Source organism: Pleurodeles waltl, chromosome 7, assembly GCF_031143425.1.
Source record: "Pleurodeles waltl isolate 20211129_DDA chromosome 7, aPleWal1.hap1.20221129, whole genome shotgun sequence".
NCBI lineage: Eukaryota > Metazoa > Chordata > Amphibia > Caudata > Salamandridae > Pleurodeles > Pleurodeles waltl.
Genome location: NC_090446.1, coordinates 1,197,419,249 through 1,197,437,519, shown reverse-complemented (window position 1 = coordinate 1,197,437,519; position 18,271 = coordinate 1,197,419,249). Strand labels below are relative to the sequence as shown.

Below are 18,271 nucleotides of genomic sequence, written 5' to 3'. Positions count from 1 at the left end.
TTAGATTATTTCGTTCACTTAAACTTCCTTGCAGAGTCTCACCAAAACCGAAGTAAAATTTCAATAAGATAGAAGAATTGTGCTACCTTCGTTGCATGATGTAAAATTGGCAATTACACCTAAATCCCAGATAAATAAATTGGAAGATGGTTGGACAGGTGCTGTTAAGCACCGTTTTACACATTGTAGAGTGTACTGTTTTGGCCCCTTTTTCGGTCGAGGATACTTTACTACCTGTTGTAATCTATTCTGTGGGCTTTAACCACGTCCCATCTCACGCACAACACTTTCATTCATTCCTGGGCCTGCCTTTCAAAAATCCCTTGATGTTGGTGATACATGCTTTACGTTTGTCCTGCTTTGAAGCTGTTTTGGTACCATCTTGGAAACTGACCCTTTTACATGGATTATTGCACGATTGGCCAGATAGCTTCATATTGGCGCACTATTTTTCCTTTTGCCTCGCCGCTTGCTCATGGCTGTATTGGTTTCGGGCAACATGATGTTTCTTTCCGATGTCTGAGAGGTCCTTTTTATTTATCTATTTTTTTTATGTAGAGCAAACTTAACATAAAGGTATTGGAGTGCTCTATTTATCTTTTTGCAGTTTTATTTAGCGCAAACTTGATACAAAGGTTTTACATCGCTTTACATAAGCACCGGTTACATTACACAAGAACACATTAATTTTTAGTAGCAAGGGGAGATTAAGCGATTTGCTCAGAATCACAGGATGTTGAGCTGGTGCTGAGGCTTGAAAAGTGTTCCCCAGCTCCAGAGTTGGCAGCTCTGGCCCTTACGCCAAATCCTCTCTCTTAGGATTCTTGTATGATGTGTGATGCAGCAGTCTGGGAATAACTTATATTTTTTTTTATATAGCGCTTGGAAATACAAGTTCTGCCATTTCCTAGCACTGCAAAGCAGGTGCCATTCTTAACAAAATCGCTATAATTCATTTCCATCGACCTTCCAGAGATGAAAAGGCTATGTCAGGATAATTTGTTTTGCAGTTTTATGTAGCGTGAAAACAACACAAAGGCACTGGAGTGCTTTATTTCTTTTTTTGCAGTTTTATAAAGTGCAAACTTAATACAAAGGTATTATAGTGCTTTACATGAGCACTGGTTACATTACACAAGAACACATTCATTTTTGGTAGCAATGGGAGATTACCTGATTTGCCCAGAATCACAGGATGTTGAGCCAGTGCCAAGACTTGAACCGTGTTCCCCAGCTCCAAGGTCAGCAGCTCTGGCCCTTACACCACATCCTCTCCCCTAGGGCTCTTTGTGTGGTGTGTGTTGGGGCAGTCTGGGAATAACTCGTATTTTTTTTATATAGCACTTGGTAATACAGGTTCTGCCATTTCTTAGCGTTGCAAAGCAGGTGCCATTCTTAACAAAATCACTATAATTCATTTGCAGTTAAGCTGCTTCTTCTGTTATTCTCTTTGTAGACAGTGTTTTTAAAAGTTAGGTGGGTATTGTCAATGTAGAGGAATAATTCCTTTAAAAGTTTAACACACAGAAATATATGGCTGCCCTCTGCTAACACTTTTGACCCCCTTATTCTTCGGGTTAAATGCCACAAAGGTGCCTCTTTGTGACTTGTTTGGTGCTATAAAGGTTTAAGCAAACACACTAGAAAGGGTTGCATTTCTAGGTTATCACAGCTAGACTGTAAGAATGAGGCAAACACTCCCAAGATGGTGGCCTTGTTGTGTCCTCTCTCCTGCAGTGACAGGGTTGGGAATGTTGCTGTGGCACCTGGCATACATCCACTAAACTCCAAACTAAAACACATAGGTAAAAGGCATTACCATTTACAACTCCAATAGCTCTCACTCTTACAAATGTGAGACCTATTGCATTGCAAGTGCTTACAGTGGTCAATCAGTGATGTTTTACAGCAGCAAAAATCAATGTCCGTAATGTGCCCACATTGGCAAAATACAAATATTGATATTCACAACCTCAAGTCAGAACTGATTGCAGCAAAAGCCATTGATCAAAATAACACACTTTACAATGTGAACTATAAAGTTAAATACCGTTTTAGTTGAAAATTTGCAACACCTAAAGAGACCCACTGGACCGATCACTCTCCTCAAAGCCCCCACCACGCAGATCTAACACATCTAAGAGCTGCAATGTACCAAGCAGGCATCTCAGAGAGCTGCAGCAGCCAGTCAGACACTTCAGAGCTCCATGCCATGCCAGTAAGACATATCGCATGGCCGCACTGGGATGGCCGAAAGATGTAAGAGCCCCACCTTGCCAGTCTGGCACATCTGACACCTACAGGAGGTCTCTCAGAGTCCCATCAGGATGGATACATAAAAGGGCATCACCTGATGACCAAGGACCTCACAATGGCCAAACCATATTGCGTCCTTGCATACAACATATATCACAAAAATTGTATTTTTGCTGGCTACTAGGTTTGATAGTTTGCAAAGGATTTTGTAAATCATTATTTGATCATTCAGAGTAACTATAAAGTAAATTAAATTTTTGATGAATTGTGCAATAAAGGAATTCCTTTATATTGGTTCGGTCAGTTAGAATAAATAAATAAATAAAATGTGCAGTACCAGAATATTGCCTCGACAAGCCAGCTCAATTGTTGAAAGCAACGGCTGTGGCTGCTGGATCCATGCTCAGTGTTGTGTAAAATATATCCTGTTGGATACAAGGTATTGATAGGTAATGCTGTGCTAATACACGTTAGCTAGTTGCAAACCTATCACTTTCAGGAATCACAAGCTAGGCCAGGCAAGCCTTATGACCCCAATGTCTGTGGAGTCGGTAGGCGTAGCTAAGGACATGACCAAGAAGCTTGGAGTAGGCCAATGAACAGGCATTGAGGTTTGCTGTCCTTCAGTGCAGGCTCCCCAAGGCAAACAGACCCAACAAGAGTGGACAGCTGGCAAAACAGAAGCAGAGGGAGGCTCAACCATAGAGTTTTCCAGAACTCATTTCTGTGTCTTAATATATTTTGTGTATTTACCCCATAACATCTCTCCCCGCACAGTCCCACAAGGGGAGAGATGTCTCTCACACAGGACTTTTCACTCTCAGAACCATGGACAACTCAAGCTTCGCTCTCCTTGTCTATGATATCGCTTGCCATCTCGTTGCTTATACCTACTTATCTACAATTATGTCTGTCATATTTGATTCCATTGGGCTGCGTTACATAAAATAACAAATTCTTACTTCTGTTGTCAGCTGCTTTGATATCACACCAGGAAATACCCAAGTTTATCGTAATCTATTGTAAATCACAGTGCTTACAGAGGGAAGGCGAGCTCAGGTGGCGGTGAAGGTGGGTATTAGGAGGCCCATTATGTTTTCATCCATACAAATGTGGGCATAGAGGAGTTATCAGAACAAGTGCACATAACAAGGGTATGAGAGGGTGACTGAACAGTACATCCCAGTTCATTAACAGTCAACACACCAGCTGCCTCTGCTATCACATGTTGACTTTGTGTTTGTCTTTGGCACTTTACAATGCTTCTTTGTATTTTGGATAGCTTTGCACTATAAAAATACCACATACATACATCCTATTGCCTCACAACACATCTCCTCCCTGCTTACTTTATTCACGAGGGTGTGTGAATAAGGAAACAAATAAAATGCATGACATTAGAGAGAGCGAGGGCTTATGTGACTACAGGGTTCCAAGCAATATGGCCAACTCATTATTCACTGTTGTCTTTAGTTTAATCCAGAACTCCCTCAATAGAATACATCCGTATTCTGGATATTTACCTGAACATAATTTTCTCTATAGAGCTTTAAATGGTATTTTGTCTAAACAGTGTCAATAAAACGAAAGGTGAAAAAAGTGGAATATGATACCTCTGACATCAATCATTGTATGATGAAGTTTATACATTTTGTGTTCCGCCATACAGTGAATACTTTTCAAACTGTTTTTGTTTAATTTTTCCCACTTAGGGCTGAAAAAACTGAAGTCTTGAGCGATGACCTTTTGCAGGTAAGCTGGCATTTTCTCAGCACTAAAATCATAGAGGTGGAATAATTATGACTAGTGGATGGACCTGGTTGCTTTACCTATGTGGCACATATTTTGTTTTGCTTCTCTGTTGTCTGTGGCATCCTAAAATCATCTATTTTTAAATTGTAAACTCAATATAATGCCTGAATTTGACGCATTATACAATACAGGTTGGACTGGTTGATTATCTCAATGATTCAGAACCAGAATAATCCCATTTTCAGTTGTTCTAGAAAATATACGCAACTTCTGCAGAATTTGACAATGACAGATGCATTCTGGGATGCCTAAATTAGACACATTGGGTGTTTACACTTCTTTATCATTGAAACTGGTATTTCACATAGTCAAATGTGGGCTGAGAACTACTAAACAGGTCTGTCACAAGGAAGGGGGTAAGGAGTGGCTGTAGTATTGTACCTGAAATGCTTCTCTGTGGCTGGCTCCACCCAAAAAGACTTTGGAAAAGCTTCACTTTGTTCCTGACATAGAAGCAAGGCAGAATTGTGACCTTTGATCTAAGAACCAAGGGGCATATTTATAAGAGCTTTGCATCATGCTTGCACCACCCAGTGTGGTGCATGTATGACGCAGACCTCTGAGTCAAATGCCTGAAGCCACGCAAAGCCAATTTGCGTAGCTTTGAATGACTTCAAAACTCTGGAGCAATGCAACATAGTGCAAATTGCTGAGTTGCATTACTCTGTGCAAGGGAGGCGTTCCATGGGCGTTGCATGGGTGCTCCCACGCAACTCCCATGGTTTTTGACACATTCCCAGTTTTACCAAACCTGGTAAACCTGGGAATGTGCCAAAAAAGACACGCCTCCCCAGGTGAGGCGTAACAAGGAGAAATACCTTTGTTTCTCCTCGTTACTTCGTCTTTTTGTGGATTGTTTTTGTGCAGGAAGGTGCCCCTTCTTGCACAAAACCAATCCTGCATGCAGCACAGGCACTTTTGCACCATAGAAGGGTGTCTGCATTGGCAGTAGGCAGTCCATTGTCCACCAGTGAAAGGACAGGAATACACATTATGCCTTATATAAGGCAAACTCCTGCCCTTTCCCAGTGATGCAGAACTGCACAACATTGCCATAAATATGGCCCCAAGTCCTTGCAATCAGAGGGACACTGAGCCAATCCAACATTAAATTTGCTATTGTACTAAGAACCATCTGGCACAAGTCCTTCTATAGTGGTGGCTTGGCAACCGAAACAATAAGTCAACAAGCTATACCAAACTGTACCCATAATCTCAACCAATACATGTAAATAAACACACCCACTGTCTCTGTCTGTTTCATGTCCCTGCAGTACTTACACCAAAGCCAGAATTCAGGCAAACAACACTAGTTAATGCCACCATATTAGGCATTTTATTATTTTATTATTATTATTATTATTATTATTATTATTATTATTATTATTACTTAAACTTATAAAGAACGGCTGTTAAGTACAGAAGGCATTCTGTCGCTGATTATCCTGAATAATTAAAAGTAGGAAGGGCTGTCCTGGAAGTATAGAGATGGCTTATGGCTTGAAGAGTCGGAGGCAAGTTGTTCCACTGTTGAGCAGTCTGAACCAAAAAATTGTGGCCGTCTGCTCAGGCCTTGCTGAACTTAGAAAAATTAAAGAAGTTAGGGTTGGCTGAGTGTAGTGATTTGCTGGGGACATAGCATACTAGTTTATCCTGAAAAAAAGCACATTCCTACTCAGTGGCGAGCTCTGTGGGCCATACAAAAAGTTTTAAATTGAATACACTTTGGCACAGGGAGCCACTGGAGTGGTGGAAGTGCCCATTGGTAGAGAGAGCGCTAACTTAGCAGCAGAGGATTGACTAGGAAAGAGACATTTAATAAGGTACGTTGGAGTCCCCAGAAACAGTGCATTTCCTTAAGCAAATGTACTTAGAATGATACTCTGCACTATTAGTGGGCGAAACTGGCTGGGAAGTAAAGGTAGAAATGTGCGAACTGTCTTCATTAACAAAAAGCAGGAAGATGAGAGTTTGTTACCTTGGCTCATAAGTGAAAGGTTGCTATTTACACACTCTCCCAGATTCCTTACCGGAGTTCTCTTTGATGGGCCAAAAAATGTCTGCAGTTGGTGCATGGATTTTCCTGTATAAAAGCACTTGACATCAGTTTTATTGCTGTTGAATTTAAGTGAGTTCACGCATAGCCAGCTCGAGATGTTGTTTAAGCAGTTGTGGAACAAGGCCATTGACAATTGAGGGGAATGAACGAGGGTAAGAATCAATTAGGTGGTGTTGCAATTCGGTTCGCCCATTTACTACGCTGCAATTGTTTGATTTTTGGGTCACATGATTTTGGGATTTTTAATGTGGGTGAGTTTCACCACGTCTCTCACTCACTGTAATCACATGGCAAATGGACTGCACGTTTACCACCAGTGTCCACCTTTTAAAATAAGTCTGCTGTGATGCAGCAAGTGTAAGGGACACTTGGCTGGTTACACATGAACACGTGTTCACACGCGTGCAGGTTGCACGTGGAAAGCTATTGTGTGCAGCCCTGTACCTGCACAATGGTAGTCTGATGCAGTTGGGACTCTGCAAGATTCTATATTTGATATTGATCTGGGATAGGCCTTCTAATGATAGTAGTGTACACCAATAGGGAAAGTCAGTGTGATTTACAGTTTTGTCTGTAGTGACACTTCATTACAGTGCAGTTTAGCTTCCCTTTGGCCTACAGAGACCAGTGATGCACCGAACTGGGGTGTAACCTGTGCAGGAAAATCAATTATGCAAGTTTCAAATAGATATGTATAACATTTATGGGTCTTCCAAAATCATATTTCTATGGCTCATCTCAGGATCAGATCCCAGGCCTTTTGTCACCTTGCTGTGCCCAGTTAATTTCATTTCTCTCCAGCAGCAGGACCAAAGGCCACCCAATGCAAAGGGAGCAATTAACAGCACTACACCTAGCTCTTGAGGAGGAAAGGGGTGGAACAGAATAATTTGCATCACTCATTCAGCTGTCACACTGTAACATAAATAGGCCTACCAAAGCCCACTTACCAAAGGAAGAAGTCCTAACCTCTGGAGGCAACAAAGGAGGGGCTAACCATTGAAAATCTAGTGAGGAAGGCCCTGACAGTGATGTCAGCGAGGGGTGTAAGGTCCCCACAGGAGATGTGACTAGTGGCTTCTGGTTGACACCACCTGGAACTAGCCCAGTGTGCTGTGCAGGAGGGTTAGGACAGGGTGGAGAGGTGATGTGGCATCCTACGATTGGCCTGGGCTGCCTGAATTCTGGAACCTTCCTCTCCCCTTTAAAAACTCTGGCACAAGGGGGAGACTCTTTCTTGCTGGTGATTTCTCTGCACTTCCCTGCTGGACCCTCAGGCTGCCATGGTCAACTGGAAGGAAGAACCCCCTGATGCCCACAAAGGACTAAGAACTCTACCCAGTTGAGTCTAGAACATGTTGGTCTCTTAAACGGTCAGTGAGGCTGGCCCCTTATAAATCCTAAGGACCATTTGGGGGAACTCCCTAGTCTTCTGAGACAGAGACAGAGACCAGAAGAAAGGCTAGCGCAGGGAGTCAGGAAAACCAGCTCTGTGAGGACTACCCTGCTTTGGAGGAGGTCTGCTGCACTGCTCCTTGTAGCCAGACCTCGCCACCCAGGAGTAGAATGAGCCCAAGATCATCAAAGTCGGTCCAATGATGCATAAGTAATGGCATTTCAGAGTTTGGCGACCTTTTTTGATGAAGCATGTGGGGCTCTGCCGCACTTTTCTAAATATACCCCTGGGGTGGGCCGTAGGCCACGGGTTGGTGCAAGGATCACTTATGCATTTGCATCTAGGAAGGGGACGTGCCCCTCCCCAGGCTTCTACTTACCCTGGGGGCCCCCATCTCCCCAGGGGCCTATGCTTTTAATTTTTTTGGGGGAGGGGCATAAGTGGGGCCCCATCCCGAGACCTGCAAATGGCCCGAGGACCCCAGCTCCTGAACCGTAAGCAAATGGATGGGGGCTCGGACCCCATCCATGACCCTAGAAAAGCAGGCTGAAGGAGGAGCGCCATTGCGTCCCTCAAGGAGTGGTGTGTTTGCCCATACCTGGGGGAGCAGGTGACCTCCACAAACCAAGAGCGCCCTGCACACAGGAGCGGGCAGGGACAGTAAAGCTGCCAGCTCCCACGACTGCACGCGGAAGTGCAGACCACGTTGGAGCCAGCTGGGCAGCGAGAGGTGGGCTTCCTCAACTGCACTCAATGTTTTAACGCATGGGGGATGCATGGGTGGGACCAGATACGCCTTAAAAAAAAACACAAAAAGCAAAAGGAGCCATGCGACAGACACAAAATGGAGAGGAGTCTTCAGGAGCGCAGCAATCCCCGATGAGGAATTTATTTTTATGATGACTGACCCTGTGCGTGCGAGGGTCAGGATTCCAGGACCCTTAATGTTTCTAAGCATTCCCATGGCTGGAGCTTTGGCTCTACATCTAGGTGTGCAGCACCATCTACGTTTGTATTTTATGGTTACACTTATTGTGGCCTGAAAGTGTTTAAACTATATACATGTACTGAAGTGCACTCTAGAGACTGAGGGGATCATTTTGAGTGTGGCGGACAAAAAACTCTGTCCGCCAAACTCCCAACAGGGTAGCCTCCGCCTATGCAGCAACCTCCCCGCCAGAGTTATTAATGGTTTCCTGCTCGGTCGACGGGCGGGCGGAAACCTACGTTTCCACCTGCTGGCCTAGCAGGAAACAGGCCACAGCATTGTCTCTGGCTCGTAATCGAGCCAGCAGCAATGCTGTAGTGAGCAGGGTGCACCAGCATCCTTGCAATGTTCGCTGTCTGCAAAGCAGCCTTGTAATGTTCACTGTCTGCAAAGCAGACAGTGAACATTGCGAGGGTGCTGGGCAGGAGGACCCCTGCCCATGCCAAGTGCATGGGCCCCGCTGTGGCCCTCTGCACCTGTTCTCCACCAGCCTTTTCATGGCGGTGTTACCTCCATGAAAAGGCTAGGATCTCCGCCCGACCACTGGGATCCAAGATCTTCCCCGAGCTGGCGGTCCGACAGCCAGGGTTGCTATGTGGCTGTCCAGACCACCACCATGAGTGTGGCAGTCGTAAGACTGCCACACTCGTAATCAGGCCCTAAGTATGTGGTTGCTTGTTAATGTAGTCAAAATGCAATGTCCTCTAGGGGTTTTAAAGTTTAAATAAATACACAGACTCATGTTTTGCTCATTTTAAGTGTTTTTTTAGATAATATTACTGAAGGTGTTTATGGATCACAGTGCATATGCATTATTGACATTTATAAGTGCATTTACACCTGGGGATAATTATTGATGATCACATTTATCTACAAAATGATGTCTTTAATATGTAGTTTGTGGATCTTGAACCTTTGACCAAGCCAGTAGACTTACTTTATATGTTTGTTTGACCCTCTTTAGGGTGTCAGTGATGATTATGTAATATCTTCTGCAATATTTTTCATCTTCCAAAGTATATATTTCTGAATTACTGCATATTCTTTAGTGGTGTGTGTGTGGAATAAATGTAGTTTTCCTTTTTCTAAAAAAAAAAGCACTGACAGGACAATCATTTATTGAGTGTTATTATTGCCTGCCAGTGAACGATGATTACTAGCCTACATTACCTTCCCTGAGTATGAGGAGGCCTTGGACTGCTCTGCTTCACTATTTTGATAGAGTCAAGTGCTATAAAGGGGTGCTTGATTCCCAGTAAGGGGAATTGTGGACCTTTTACTTGTTCAGGCCACACAAGTGTCATCTGCATAATTAACAAATTTTGGTGGCGTGGGATCTGATTGGAAGGGCTAGTGGTCTGAGGCAGACATTAAACAATGTCTCATTCTGGGGAGAGCTCTTATGTACCCTCGGACTGACTACGATATAGGTGGAACAGAATGTAAGGAGATGTATCTCTTGCGTTGTTTCCTCCAAATGTGATTTACACATAATGCAAGGCTTTCCTTTGGCCCCTTCCTCAGCTAATCCAGAGATTAGAATTTCATTGTTAACTGTGCTAAAGACAGCAGACCAGTCAGGGATCACTAAAGCTACATGATGACCCCTTTCCACTGCCATTCGAAGACCATCTAACACCGTAACCAGGACAGACAATCCCACGTAGAAGCCGAAAACCACATTGTGTGTTGTCCAATAAGGAATGTTCTTCCAAGAACTCAGATAACCTCTAGTTGACATATATTTCCAGACATTTGCTAGGAAATGGCAAATGAGAGATTGGTTTACAATTGCCGATGATTGTGGGGTCTACAGTAACTTTTTTTAGGAGAGGAACAGCTGAAGCCCTTTTGCAGGCAGGTGGTACTGTGGCAGTTGGTAAAGGGAGATTTAAATTGCTTAAAGAGGGTCCACTAATTGGTCTGGCAGCAACCTCCATAACTGAGGTGAAAGCAGGTCAAGTTAGGAGCCAGATGAAATTTAGGTAGCAATATTAGTAAAGTCAACATCTGACAGCAGCTCCAGGTCATCGAAGGTTACTAAAAGATTTTTTGTTTGCAGTGTGGTAGCTTTATCCAGAGCAGCAACTTAGGTACTGTATGATGATTGTGAATGTTTACTTGAAGTAAGAAATGCCATAATGTTTGTAACTTTATTTTCGAAACAGTCTGCCAGGTTGTCACATAGAAGTTGATTGGGTATGACCAGCTGTGAGATGCAAGCACGATTAGCTAGGGAGTGCACAGTGGAAAATAATATTTTCAAGGTTGGGTGCTTCAAAAATTTATTTTGCGAAAAACTCTGCTTTGTTAGTTCTAATCAGCTTTTTATACTTTTTCAAGCCACTTTGAGTTCATGTTTTAATTCCACAGAACAGTTTGCACGTCAAGCTTCTTTCATATTTTGCACACAGGGTTAGCACCCCTTAGAGAATCATTAGAGAGGAACCATTATTTTTAATAATAAAATAGTGCCCAGTGCCCCGGTTATCTATGTCTGATAGTTGTCAAACTGCTCTGCCACAGAACCAGCAGGATGCACAAGGACAGGGGACAACACTAAGAACTCCACGAGAGCTGCTTGAGATAGTTTAACCCTGGGGTGCACTTGGCTAGCTGAGCTATGTTTTCATGACCAAGAATCAGGGAATTGTCAGTTGCACGAATACTAAACACAATATAACAGTGGCCTGTCCAGACGTGAAGTAGGACATCTAACACTGAAATAACATGTTCTCGGACAAAGATCTCGTCATGTGTATGTCCATGTTCATGGGTAGCTCTTGTAACTAATTGCTGAAGACCTAAGGCTGCTAACAAGTGTACTGAATGTGAAGTAGCAGGATTGTAGGAGTCATCGACCCAGATGTTAAAATCTCCTAGCTTGAAAAGGCTTCATGAGACATCATTAGAGGGGCAATATAGTCGGCTGGCGATATTGCAAAGTCCACATGTAAATGGGGGATGATTGCAGAGTAGTCAGGGTAAGAAAGGGTAAGTGAGAAGCCTGAAAGCTCACCCTTAGCGAAATTCCTCAGTTGTAGTCTTTTCACTGATAGGGAATCTCTAAAAAGTACAGCTAAACCACCCCTTCTATGAAGGGGCCAAGGAAAATCCAGGCTTCTGTACCCGGCGGGGCATGGTGCTTCTATGATTTGATTGTCTATGACAATCTCAGCATGCCCTTGGAGAGCAAGTTCTATTATGTTGTATTTCTCTATTACTGTCAATTGCTCCTGAGGAGAAATGTACGTAAATATTCCTGTCACGTGGTATTTGTGCGAATGGTATTATTCCAGGCAACCTTTTCATTTTACAGCCTCAAGTAATTCTGTTGTTAGTTCTGCGGTCTGGAGCTTTACAAGCAGGGGCTGGAGCTGCAAAGACAGATTGGTGCAACTTGCCGATTGTGAGAATGAGTAAAGCAAACCTGCCCTGGAAATCCAGATCCTATTTCTAGTACTTGACAATCGAGATGCTCTGGTCATTTCAGATAATATTGCTGATGATACAAGTGGATGTGTTTTTGCTTCCAAAAGGTAGAGAAACGGTTGGAGCTCGTCAAGCAAGTCACCCACAGCACCCACAAGAAACTGACGGCGTGTTTGCAGGGACACCAGGGGCTGGAGGCCGACAAGAGATCGGTAAGAGCCTGACACAGCATGCTGGATTTGAGAGCTTGAAGGGTTATGGTTTGTGAGGGACTGGAGACTTCACAGTTATGACATTTATAGTTTCTATTCTTAAAATCTCATCGAAATACGAACTGTCAAGCTGCATTTCAAAAGACATGAAGGATGGAGAACCCCTAGAAATCCTGCACCATTCGCCAAGCCGGCAGACTTGTATAAAAGGAGCATGCACTGCAGTTGTGATAAACACACTCACTCAGAGTCGAGAAACACACAGTCCCCTTATTAACCAGAAGCAACCCAACCTATAGCTCAGTGAAGCAATAGTCCCGTCGGAGAAACCATTGTCACCTCTTGTGTTACAGCTAATTAAGGCAGTATTCGATCAATGACCCCCTGCGGTCCACCTCCCCAAGCCCTATCTTAGGATCCATATCATAGACAACAGGAATTTTCTCAGTCTAGATGATTTATTTACATTTTAAACTTATTAAGGGAATTGAGCAGAAAATAGCTTTGAACTAAGAAAAGAGCCATTGAAAGTCAAATAGAAACAGTAGCACATTCTACATAGTTACAAAATGTCGTTGAACACATGTGGCCCGTCAGACTTAGTCGCCTGTATAAATGCTCCTAATTCCGGTCGTTGATCAAGGAAAGCATGACATGATTTACAGATATTTACAAAAATACATTTACTCAATAAAAAACTAAATAGACACTATTTACACATTTCATCCCTCCCACCTGTGGTCTGAAATCATTGTGTTTAAAGAAAGACAAAAAATATTATTGCGACCTTTGGCAAACATTTTTGAAATGGTACCTTGTCCTTATATACATTTTTCAAAGAAAAAGCTTATCAGCCCTCCTGCTATTTGTGTCATTAGTACCTACCAAAGAGTAACGTAATAACGTGTTCATGCTTCACTTTAAATCACAGATTGAAGATAACACGTATAGAAGCACATTTAACTATGCAAATGCTTGCCTTATGATTTATTCAAATTTCTGATAGCACAATAACTTTCTTTCCAGCCATATTGGACAGCTGTTGATTTGTGCTCAAAGAACCCTGTGCCAAATTAAGTTAATATATTTTCTCTCAGCCTTTTTCATTCTGAGAAAAACCAAGCCAAATTGTTGAGCTTCGTGTCATAACTCAAGCCCCCATTTCCATACAGTGTGTGCCTCCTTCATTTACCTAGGTGAAGAATATTTCAACTGACATGGATATACTCCATTCAGTTAATGACATCAATAACTGGCACGTGCACAGGGTTTCTGTGACCATAGCTTTGATGCAATCTCTTCCCATAGAACTATTTTCTCTTACACCATAGCTTCCAGCACACACATACCTGCAGAAGACGGGCGAATACATCTGTGACATGATCATGCACATCCCAGCCAGCTACGGTCCAACACGAAACAATATTTATTAAAGAAGTACTCTAGAGAGACATTTCGTTCTCTAACCAAACACAACAACTCACATCACTTTGACTCCGGAGAGTCACACAAGTGTAAAGAAGGCACAGACCTCAGACGGTTGGTAATATAACGTAACAGGTGAAGAAGGTCAATCCAGCCTATTATTTTGACTTTAAATACTAATGGAAGTGTTAGTGAAATCCAGCATCTGCCATGTCTGGGAGCCAGTGTGTGCACCATGTGCATAGGTCATGGCAGATTCTCATATGCATTCGTCCCTTCTTGGAGGATTTGTATTAGTGAGCTTTATGGGAGGACTAACCATAGAAAAAAACTGTGAGGCATATAAGAAGGGACTACAGTTAAAACCTGTGATAAATCCATTTAGTCTGATATACAGTATTAATGTCTAAGAGGGTGACATTCAGATTAGGACCCTCCACACGAAAAGGATCTAGATGACATGGGCATACATCAAGAAAACAAGCATAGACGGATTGAAAGAAGACATCGAGAGACTGCATCATGCATTAAAGGGATCTGGGAAGAAAGGAGTAGAGGCCAGTCAAGGCGGCCTGTGCCATATTCTGGAATGTCAAGATTTGAATGGTTGACCATCAGACTACTGCAGATATCAATGGTGAGAGTTCACATTCTGAGTCACCTTGTCATCATAGCAGCATGTATCCTAAGGGGTATACATTGTTTTTAGAAAGCTCTGTGACCTGGTTATGAATGTCTCAAACAAGCAAGATTGTCCAGAGGAATTTTCCTCATTCTTTACAGTTTTGAAGCTTCTTCATGACCCACCTCTAAATCTAATCTAACCAGCTAATTTAGAGCCTGAAGGTTGGATCCTGAGGTTGCTTCACTGATGGCACTGAACTAAGCTGAGTGAGCTCCTGCTGGGCAAAGTTGGGTTTTCAAAAATAAAAATACAGACACTAGTGTGCATGCTTTGTGTAGCAGTCTGGGGTAGGGAAATGAGTGGCCGTCACCCTACCCTAAGTAGTACACGGTAAGCACTAGTGTAACCTGGTGGTCCTGTGCAGATGGGCCACCAGATCAAGGGTTTATGATGGCAGAGCCTCTACAGGTGTAAACTCAGTGCTTCCCCTGATGCTCAAAAGAGTGAGGGGACCTCAGGTTTGATGGGGCAGGAACACTGCCAATTCACAGCAGTTCTGCCAAACACTACAGGACAACCAACGTCTTACTGTTGCAGAAGATTGTATCTGTTGGAGGCTGGTTATTAGTAGAGGTAAGTACACATCTATCACTAGCAATAATGTCACCAAGCCAATGTTAGGTCCAGTCAAGGTCTCGAAACATTAACCTCCTGGCCCACCCCCTGGTAGCCTGGCAACGAGCAGGCAGACTTAACTTAAGAGGCATTTGTGAAAGCATTTAAATACACCAATACAGTAAATAAGTAAGACACAACATGCAATAAAAATCCCACACCAATTTATAAAAAAAGTAAATATGTTTATCTTATAAATGACACAAAAACAACAAAAATCCAATATAGGGAACCGGAGTTATGAGTTTTTTTAAAGATTAAATAAAACAATGTGCTTTCTAGTGCTTAGAAATCAATAGCACCAACCGGGGACATCTGTTCCCATTTGACTGACACAAACTCAAAGTTTGAGGCTGACTGTTTTGGAGCCCTGCTCGGATACACTGAACAGGAGGCCTTGGTCACTTTTCCAGCAAGCCGATTTCAATGCAACATTGTTGGACTGCTTTTCCGCGAGGCCCCGGTCAAATCCTGGAAGTCTGGATTTCCAGAGCTTTCAGTGGGATGAACCTGAAATTCATGCTGGGACACGGTTGAAGGTAGTCAGCTTGACTTACAATGTCGTTTTGGTCAAATAATGGAGATTTTTCCCAAAGTTGCTCCAATCTTCTCCAAACTTCTGGAGCTTCTTCCTGAAGTTCCTCTTGAGGGTTCAAAGTACCCTAAGCGCCAAGTGCTCCCACTTTACAGAACGCCTTAACAACAACGCTCACGACTGCAAGGAACTCTTCGGCATCGTGAAGGAACTCTCCAACCCCAACGCCAACGTCAACGACATCCCTCCATCCCAGAAACTCTGCGACAATCTCTCCACCTTCTTCTACCAGAAAATCGCAGCCATCCACGGCAGCTTCAACACCTCACCTCCGCCAGACCTCACCCCCAACAACTCCTCCCACGCCGACCACATCACCACCTGGACCCAAGTAGACGACGCCGAAACCCTAAAGACCATGAACTCCATCCACTCAGGATCTCCCTCTGACCCCTGCCCACATCACGTTTTCAACAAAGCCGACGTCACCATCGCCCCCAAACTCCGCAAGATCATCAACCTTTCCTTCAACACCGCTACCTTCCCGGACAGCTGGAAGCACGCAGAAATCCAACCACTCCTCAAGAAACCCAAGGCCGACCTCAACGATCTCAAAAACTTCCGGCCGATCTCCCTCCTCCCTTTCCCAGCGAAAGTCATCGAGAAGATCGTCAACGCACAGCTCGCCCACTACCTAGAAGACAACTCCATCCTAGACCCCTCCCAATCCGGCTTCATACGAAACCACAGCACAGAGACTGCACTCCTCGCCACCACAGATGACATCAGACTACAAATGGACAACGGCGAAACCTCTGCCCTGATCCTCTTAGACCTATCAGCCGCCTTCGATACAGTCTGCCACCGCACCCTACTTACCCGTTTACACGAAGCCGGCATCCAAGACAAAGCCCTCAACTGGATCTCCTCCTTTCTCTCCGGCAGAACTCAGAGGGTCCGACTCTCACCTTTCCACTCCAAAGCCACCAACCTCATTTGCGGCGTCCCCCAAGGCTCCTCACTAAGCCCAACGCTGTTCAACGTCTACATGGCCCCCCTCGCACAACTGGCCCGCCAGCACGACCTCAGCATCCTCTCCTACGCCGACGACACCCAGCTCGTCCTCTCCCTGACCAAAGATCCTCTCACCGCCAAAGCCAACCTTCACGAGGGACTGAAACCCATCGCCGAGTGGATGAGCAACAGCCGCCTGAAACTTAACTCCGACAAGACGGAAGTCCTCATCCTCGGGCGCACCCCCTCGGCCTGGAATGACTCATGGTGGCCCTCCGCCCTGGGCCCCCCACCCACCCCAGCCAGCCACGCACGAAATCTCGGCTTCATCCTCGACTCCGCCCTCACCATGTCCAAACAGGTCAACGCAGTCTCATCCTCCTGTTTTAACACCCTCTGAATGCTCTGCAGAATCTTCAAGTGGATTCCAACAGGAACCAGAAAGACGGTGACCCAAGCCCTCGTCAGTAGCAGACTCGACTACGGCAACGCACTCTACACAAGCATCCCAACAAAAGACATCAAACGACTCCAACGCATCCAGAACGCATCCGCCCGCCTGATCCTCGACATACCCCGCCGATGTCACATCTCCCCTCACCTGAAGGACCTCCATTGGCTCCCCGTGGACAAGAGGATCACCTTTAAACTCCTCACCCACGCACACAAGGCACTACACGACACCGGACCTACCTACCTGAACACCAGACTCAACTTCTACGTTCCCTCACGTCAACTACGATCTGCCAACCTTGCCCTCGCCATCGTCCCCCGAATCCAGCGCAAGACCTCTGGCGGCAGATCCTTCTCCTACCTCGCCGCCAAGACCTGGAACTCACTCCCGACCTCACTACGCCAGACCCAGGACCTCCTCACTTTCAGGAGACTCCTCAAGACATGGCTCTTCGAACGATAGCAGCACCCCCCCCCCCAGCGCCTCGAAACCCTAACGGGTACATAGCGCGCTTTATAAATTTATTGATTGATTGATTGATAAACACAAATCCAAGTGTCTAAAAGCTCTGAGATGGTCCTTGGAAGTTTAGGACTACAGTTCTCACAATGCGCCTGGCTAAATCCTTAAACATCTACTGGACGCACTCCAGGCTGGGGACTTTGGTGCTAGTTGGTGCAGGCAAGTTCTGTTAACCTGTTGCTTTCAGGGAGTCCACTCCTGAGTCCTTTTTGAAGCAAAGAAAAGTCCTTAGGACTGTTGTTCCAGTGTGCAACAGGAGCAGCACTTCAGAGTGCAGTCCTTGGGGTTGCAGACGAGGGCTCCAGCAGGGCAATCCTTCTTCTTCTTATGATTTCAGGTAGCAGATCTGAATTGCAATGCAGCTCAGTCACATTTATTTATTTTACCTTGGGGACAAGCAGGAAGGCACCCCTGTCCGATGAGATGCAGGGTGCCACCCAAAAGCATGACAGCTTCCTCCAAAGTGTGGCATTTTCTTGTCCCATAAAGCACTGTTCTTTGAAATTCAAGGTGAACAATTGTTCTCCAGAGGAGCAAGACCTGGTTAAACCAATCTACTGGTGTGGCTCATTTCCATTAACACACCCCCTCCAGACATCTGCAAATTCCTTTCCAGGGCCTGCTACCTATCTGTGGGGTAAAGGGTGAGAGAGCAGGCCTGCCGGACATTCCTTTCTGTTTTGCTTCCTTTGAAGCCCAGTTTGATTTACCCAGCCCCCTTCCTGGCATGGCCTCTAGAGCTGCTGACCTCCCCCCATCAGGTAACATCAGCTCAGTGCAGGCTACTTATCACCTCATTAAAGCAGCCTGGCTAACCCTGTTAACGCTGATCAATCGGGAGAGGCCACTAGCAGGCTGGATTTTGG

The 18,271-nt window shown here is 44.7% G+C and overlaps 1 protein-coding gene across 4 annotated transcripts in view; it reads left to right on the top strand.

Annotated features, from left to right (window-relative positions):
* ARHGAP44 (Rho GTPase activating protein 44) overlaps positions 1–18,271 on the top strand; it is a 503,523-nt gene that overhangs the window by 276,186 nt on the left and 209,066 nt on the right. For all 4 annotated transcript variants that reach the window (XM_069200331.1, XM_069200329.1, XM_069200327.1 and 1 more), the window contains exons 2-3: positions 3,969–4,008; positions 12,051–12,155. In XM_069200331.1, the coding sequence (XP_069056432.1) occupies positions 3,969–4,008; positions 12,051–12,155 (145 nt within the window). The remainder of the gene's footprint in view (positions 1–3,968; positions 4,009–12,050; positions 12,156–18,271) is intronic.